General features: G+C 45.1%; 1 protein-coding gene across 2 annotated transcripts; it reads left to right on the top strand.

The window, feature by feature from the left end:
- Nucleotides 1-254: 254 nt before the first annotated feature.
- ANKRD49 (ankyrin repeat domain 49) lies at nt 255-6106 on the top strand. 2 transcript variants are annotated; one of them, XM_015410292.1, is made up of 3 exons: nt 255-375; nt 2409-2832; nt 4952-6106. In XM_015410292.1, the coding sequence occupies exons 2-3, from the start codon at nt 2572-2574 to the stop codon at nt 5411-5413; spliced, it is 723 nt and encodes a 240-aa protein (XP_015265778.1). In that variant the 5' UTR covers nt 255-375; nt 2409-2571; the 3' UTR covers nt 5414-6106. The 2 variants fall into 2 exon arrangements, with proteins under 2 accessions (XP_015265778.1, XP_015265777.1); XM_015410291.1 differs by having other exon boundaries at nt 255-462.
- Nucleotides 6107-7511: the final 1405 nt, after the last annotated feature.

The following is a 7511-nucleotide window of genomic DNA, read 5'->3' as shown; positions in this document are numbered from 1 at the left end:
CACCCCCGCGGCTCACGCCTACCGCGAAAACTCCCGGCTACGCCAGGCCTCCGGTTTCCATAGCACCGCGCGCGTGGGCACAGAAGCACAGCCGAGCCCCCTCTCTCCAGAGAGCGCGGGCAGTTCTCGCGATAACTCCGCCGATCCCGCCCACCCAATCCACCGCCTTCGCATCGTCCCGGGTAGTCCGCCACTGGTGGAGACCGCAGCCCGTTCCCCGTGCGCAGGCGCAGTAATAGCCGACGAGAGGGAGGTCAGGCCGAAGGTAGGCCGGAAGTGTCCTCGGAGCGAGGGAAGGCGGGCCGGCCGGCCGGCCTTCTGGGGGCGCTGCCGGTCATTCCTTGGCCCCGCCCAGAAGGGAGCTGCGTGGTGAACGTGAGTGGGGCGGTTTGAGCTTGGTTGCGTTCCGTTCTCCAGTGGAGCTGGGATCATCCGGGGTTGGGGGTGAATCGGCTGCTTCAGGTGCTGCTTGTCCTATGAGTATGTTATACATGTGTGTATGTGCCTCTATGAACGTGTGGTGTGTCTCTGTGTATCCATCCATATCATGTATTGATATAACCAATTTAGAGTCCAGTGGCTCCTTTAAGACCAACAAAGGTTTATTCAAGGTATGAGTTTTCGTGTGCACACAAAAGCTCATACCTTGAATAAACCGTTGTTGGTCTTAAAGGTACCACTGGACTCTAAATTTGTTGTACTGCTTCGGACCAACACGGCTGACTAATTGGATCTATGTATTGATATGTATGTCTTGTGAGTATGTGTACATTATAGATACCATATACGCACACGAATGCTCATACCTTGAATAAACCTTTGCTGGTCTTAAAGGTGCCACTGGACTCTAAATCTGTTGTACTGCTTCAGACCAACACGGCTGACTAACTTGATCTATGTATTGATATGTCCATCTTGTGCATATGTGCATATTATAGATGCCATACATGCACACAAAAGCTCATACCTTGAATAACCTTTGTTGGTCTTAAAGGTACCATTGGACTCTAAATCTGTTGTACGGCTTCAGACCAACACAGCTGACCAACTTGGATCTATGTATTGATATGTCCATCTTGTGCATATTATATATACCATAAGGTTCCCTTGCTCGAAAGCCAGTCGAATCCGACTCTAGGGTTGCGGTGCTCATCTCCGTTTCCAAGCCGAAGAGCCAGCGCTGTCCGAAGACGTTTCCGTGGTCATGTGGCCGGCATGACTAAACACCAAGGTGCACGGAACGCTGTTACCTTCCCACCAAAGTGGTACCTATTTATCTACTTGCAATTTCTTGCTTTCGAACTGCTAGGTTACCATACATACACATAAAAGCTCATACCTCGAATAAACTTTCGTTAGTCTTAAAGGTGCCACTGGATTCTAAATTTGTTGTACTGCTTCAGACCAACATGGCCGACTAACTGAATCTATGTATTGATATGTACGTCTTGTGCGTATGTGTGTATTATAGATACCATACATGCCTATGTATGTGGGGTATATATATAGTAGATGTATGGGTATCTTGATGTATATAGAAAAGAGCAAGAGTCCAGTAGCACCTTAAAGATTAACAAAATATGTGGCATGATGTGAGCTTTCATGTGTCACTGCTCACTTCTGCAGATAATGATGTATGTAGTGTGTATTGTATCTATATGTATGGAAAGCAAAATAGTATATGGAGAGAGAGATGTTTAGATAATCCAAGTCAGAAGAAAATAAGAACCATATAACTATATATAGCTAATGGAAGAATATATCAAAATGCTTAGACAAAGGTTAAGTTAATAGAAAATAAGAATTATATATTTGCAAAATATGATATGCAGAAGGTGGAAAATTGACATAGTTTTAAATTATGTATGAGGTAGTTTAATGCAGAGTAAAAAATATGTAATAATGTACCCATTTTATGTTTGTATGTTTGTTTTTATGTTTGGTATGTTTTGAAAATAAAAAAATATTGAGAAAGCTGACCCTGGAAACAAGCTGTTCGGTTGCTGATCAGAAATCCTGAGTAAAGCCCAGGGTTTAGTAGAGAGATCCCCTAGAGGGCCCCTTCAGGGTGGTCTGTAAGAAGACCCCTGAACTGAAAAATGGGGATTCTGATGAGACCTGTTTGGATTAGTTGGTCATGATCCTTATGCACATTTCTCTTGTAAGAGACCTGTTGAAATTAATAGGATTTACATGATGTAGATGTGGTTACATTTAATACCTAATAATTTATTGGACCTTCCATAGAGGGAGTAATAGTTAAATGTAGACAGGTGGGTTAGGTCACTCTTGTGTGATGAGCCAGCCTGCCCAGAGTCCTCCTTCTGTATCATTAAAAGGCACCAAAACTGTCTCCCTTTGCCTCTGGTCACTGTATTAACCCAGTTTTAATATTCCTTCCCCTAAAGGGTGTTATGGTGTTACTGCTATATATGCCGTTCTCCATTCACTTTTCATAATAGTCATACGTTTTATCTGATGATGAACCACCTGGAAATGAAACGAGCCAGAAAAAGGAGTGGATTTCTTTCGCTATGATTATTTAAGGCTGCCGTATTGGAATCTACAAAGATGGATGAAAGCGAGGAATTGACGGAGAAGAATATCGACGAGGAGGCGAAAGATGATACAGACTTTGCCGAGAGCTTTAACCAACTGGAATTGCTGGAGACGCACAGGCACCTGATCCCCACCGGAACACAGAGTCTTTGGTCTGGAGATTCTGATGAGGATGATCAGGATGAAAAAAATGAGGAGTGGTACCAAGCCCAAGAGAAAAAGCTGGAGAACAACCCAGATAAGCTCTTGCTCTGGGCAGCTGAAAAAAATCGAGTAAGTATTGGTGAATGTTTGGAATGGTCTTAAGTAAGGCCTGTGCAGACAGTTAAGTAAGGCTATGCTCAGACAGTTAAGAATTCTGGACTCTCGTTTCATGAAAACCGGTGCGCTCTAGTGGTTTGAGTGCCAGTAGGACTAGAGAGACCAGAGTTCGTCTCTCTTCGGCCAAGAAACTCAGGCCCAGACTGCAAGTGACATTTTACATGTGGACCCAAAGGATGACTTGCAGCAGGATGCCAGCTGTGAGTTCCCATGGCAACCCAATCTAGAAGTGCTGCGTTGGCCCAATTCTGGTCGGGATTATGGTGTAGAAGCTCCTCCCGCACCCAGTGCCATTGGCACAACCAGAACTGGGGCCCCGCGGTGCTGCAAACTGAGTTGCCATGGAGCATCCTGCTTCAAGTCCCTGTTGGGACCAGTGTTCCCTCTAAGCTGAGTTAGTGTGAGCCAGCTCACAGTTTTTTAGCCTCTAGCTCACACATTTTTATCTCAGCTCAGGAAAGACGGCTCCAGAGCAAACTAATTTATGCAGAAGCCAACTCGCTCGCTCACAGCTTTAAGGCCAGCCCCTCACAAAGTAGAATTTGTGCTCACAAGACTCCACAGCTTAGAGGGAACATTGGTTGGGACCACATGCAAAATGTAGTTCAGGCTTCACTGACAGTGCAATCCTAAACAGAGTTACACATAATAATGGAGTCGGAGGCCACGAATGCCAATGGACTTGGGTGTAACTCTGCTTGGGGTTGCACTGTGAGTGACCAGTCACCCCACTTTCTGTCACCTTACTCTACCTCGCAGAGGTGTTGTGAAGATAAAATGGAGGAGGGAAGAACCCCATTGCGCTTTCCTGAGCTCTTGGGAGGAAGGGTGGCATGATATTGTAATGGGTAGTGTCTTGCCTGGGGTCACTAAAAGAAGACACAAGGTTGCAATGACATTTGAACCCTGCTTTTCAAGTTCCAGATGCACCGTCGGCCTTTGAATTAGTTGCCACAATAACTGGAGGTTTTGTAGATGAATTTGCATTTTCCAGAAGCTTGTCTCACTGTCTTCTGTACATCATGACAAAAATCACTAATTTATGCAGCGTTATGTAATGCTGCTGTCAGCGTTACCTCTTTTTATCCTTGCAACAGTCTGACTTTGATCAGTTGGACAAATGTGGTATGCAGGTCTGATTGCCGTATCTCAAAAAAGTTGCAGAGCTAGGAAGAGTAAAAAGGCAACCAAGGTGATTAAGGGGCTGGAGTCTTCAGCAGTCAAAGGAGGAGGAGGAGGAGGAGATTGGATTTATGCCCCGCCCTTCACTCGGAGTCTCAGAGTGGCTTACAAACTCCTTTCCCTTCCCCTCCCCACAACAGACACCCTGTGAGGTGGGTGGCGCTGAGAGAACTCTGACAGAAACTGCTCTTTTTCAAGGACAGCTGTGCCAGAGCTTGTGACTGACCCAAGGTCACATCAGCAGGTGCAAGTGGAGGAGTGGGGAATCAAACCCCGTTCTCCCAGATTAGAGTCCACGCACTTAACCACTACACCAAACTGGCACCAAAGGCAGCACTTTATCTTTTGCCAGTTTGGTGTAGTGCTTAGGAGTGTGGATTCAAATCTGGGAGAACCGGGTTTGATTCCCCACTCCTCCACTCGCATCTGCTGGTGTGACCTTGGGTCAGTCATAAGTTCTCTCAGAGCTGTTCTCTCACGAGCAGTTCTCGAAAGAACTCTCTCAGCCCCACCTACCTCACAGGGTGTCTGTTGTGGGGAGGGGAAGGGAAAGGAGATTGTAAATTGTTCTGAGACTCCTTTGGGTAGTGAAGGGCGGGGTATAAATCCAATCTCTTCTTTTCTTCTCTTCTGCACTGGCTCTGAAACTGGTTCATCCACTGGTTCCCAAAGTGGGCAATATCGCCCCCTTGGGGGCACTGGAACGATCCAGGTGGGCTGGAACGATCCAGGTGCAGATCCACAAAATGCATCTTTTTGTTCGCTTCTTGAAGGTAGATGTCCATGTGGGCGTTGAGTAATTTTTTTTTTTGAAAAGGGGGCGGTAGGCCAAATAAGTTTGGGAACCTCTGAGCCCATAGGCTCAATATAATCTGCCTCTTTTCCACAGCTTAGCACGGTACAAAGGCTCCTGTCTGAAAATCTTGCTCCAGTAAATGTCCGGGATGAAGACCGATACACCCCTCTCCACCGTGCTGCCTACAACGGCCACTTAGAAGTTGTGCGTGAATTGATTGCCCATGGCGCAGATGTTCATGCTTTAACGGTGGACAGTTGGACACCGCTCCACAGCGCATGCAAGTGGAACAACACAAAGATAGCCTCGTTCTTGCTTCAACACGGTGCAGATATCAACGCTCAGACCAATGGCTTGCTAACGCCCCTGCACCTTGCTTCAGGAAACAGGGAGAGTAAGGAAACCCTTGAACTCCTGCTGATGAATCGCTATTTGAAGCCAAATCTCAAAAACAACCTGGATGAAACGGCCTATGATATTGCTCGCAGGACTGACATCTATCACTACCTGTTCGAGATTGTCGAAAGTTGCACAAATTCTGTGTCGGATTCTTAGTCATTGTCAACATTTGAATGTCCAAATTGTTTCCTGCCGCCTTTTTTTGTAATAAGTACACTTCGTAATTGCACTCAGAGTTGGTGCTTTCAACCCAGCCTCTCAGTATAGCTTTACTCTATGAAATACTGAAATGAGGTCTCATTTTGTGGAGATGTCATTATTTTTATAATAATATAAACTACACTACCCTTATATTTGTGAAGCATTTTTCACTTTTACTTGAAAAGCTTTGGGGGTGGGGATACGGTTAACTGGAAAGGAAAATCAGAGACAAACAGCCAAAACAACCTCCAAACAGTACTGAAGTCACCAGATGCCCCTCTAATCTATTTTCTCAGCCGTTAGACTGACTCATCTTGAAATCAACAGTGCAGTGAATATTATGGCCAAGTGCGAAAGGAGCTAATCCAATCTCTGCTGTAATATGGTATGCCTGCCATGAATTGTTTGCCTTTCTTTAAATAAATACAGATTGAGGCTTTTATAAGTGGTCATAAGAGCACCTAAACGTGTCAAAATGATGCAGGGGCTGTAGTGTTTTCTAGGTGGATCTGCAAATAGGGTCCTAGAGCCTTACTCTTTCCCACTCATGGGTTAAATTGGAGACACAGATGAGCAGTTCTGTCGTGATGGTGACACAAGCAGGTGTTTATGGTAGTAAAGCCAGTCCTGGTGCATGAGACGGCACATCTGAGCAGGTACTGTGAAGTTCCAGGACCCGCTTGGTAGTATCATCATTCTCCAGTCTGGCTGACACATCACTTGCCTTTCGTCTGCTCCAAATATGGGAATAACTTGTGGAAGCCCTTGAGTGTCATTCATAAGTTAAAAAGTAGCCTATAGTCAGACTCATTGGGTTACCAGTCTTGAAAACACTTAGGGACATCTCACATAATTTTGTATGTGCGAATCTGAAGACATTCATGTACACAGTACATGTTGTCTAACCCCCCCCCCCCAGTATGCCAGTTTTCCTGTGACACATATGGACTTGTATCAGGCAAAAAGTAGACACAAACTCATTCTTCTGCTTGCTGTGTATAAAGGTGTGAAACAGCATTAACTCTGTGTGTGTGTGTGTTTTCTGTGCAGCAGGCTGAGAATGTGCTGAATGAGAGCTCAAAATTGCAGGAGTTAAGGTTTAACTTTTGTGGGGATGATGAACCTGTGAGGCTGGGACTCCGTGTCCTCTGCTGCTTCTTGAGTGTTTGTTCACTTTTTTGAATGTCTTGTGTGAATCTACCCTAAGTTTTAAAAAAATAGATCTCAAGGTCGGATTGCTTGTGGTATGTTGTCATTCTGCTTGCTGTCGAATTCTTCCTTTAAGGCTATGACCCAAACTTGTATCCCAAAATCCACTTCTCTCTTAAGGAGACCCATTTAACTTCAGTGGGAGGTCAAGTGGGGGAACTCTGAAGCCAAGTGGCTTGTGTCCAGAAGCCTAAATCCTTAAAAGCCACAAATTCTAATTATCTGTTGCACAGAAGCAAATCCCACTGAAGTAAATGGAGTGTCCTTGCATGTAGATGTGGCTAGGTTTCAGGCATTACAGTGTGATAATTTGAGCTGATGTACTCAGGATTACATAACCATGGTTGTGTACTTACAAACAAACTCCCTGTGTCTCAGATGTGCTTACAATGCCAGTCTCACCGAAACATCTTTTTAAATAGTCATCTGTTAACCGTTTTAACTAGAAACAAAGCCTCACTGAGATTTATGGAATGCACTGCCAAATGAACTGCTTAGCAAAAGTCTGCCATTCTAAGCTCTCTTGTTTTTCAGAGTTTGATATTGAAGCCAGTTCTCCGATTTTAAGCAGTTTACAGATTACCACCTTACAGTTACACCACACGTTTTAAACCTCTTTGGAACCAGTGTGACTGTTGCCGCTTTCTCCAAAGGACACTGAGGATTGCGGCTTTGTGAGAATGTGGAGCTGCCTTCAGAAAAGGATAGCCAGCAGCTTCACGGAGATGCAGGTCTCAGAATTCTTTGGCTGGGATCCCCAACCAATAAGCGGGTTATGCATAATGTAGATATGTTAATTAATAGCATGTCTTCAGGTCGTGCAAGCTACTGTACAGGGAAAGCT

Source organism: Gekko japonicus, unplaced genomic scaffold (assembly GCF_001447785.1).
Source record: "Gekko japonicus isolate JY-2015 unplaced genomic scaffold, Gekko_japonicus_V1.1 scaffold1306, whole genome shotgun sequence".
In the NCBI taxonomy this organism is placed as follows: Eukaryota; Metazoa; Chordata; class Lepidosauria; order Squamata; family Gekkonidae; genus Gekko; species Gekko japonicus.
Note: the sequence above shows the minus strand (reverse complement) of the source record. Positions and strands in the feature narration are given on the sequence as shown.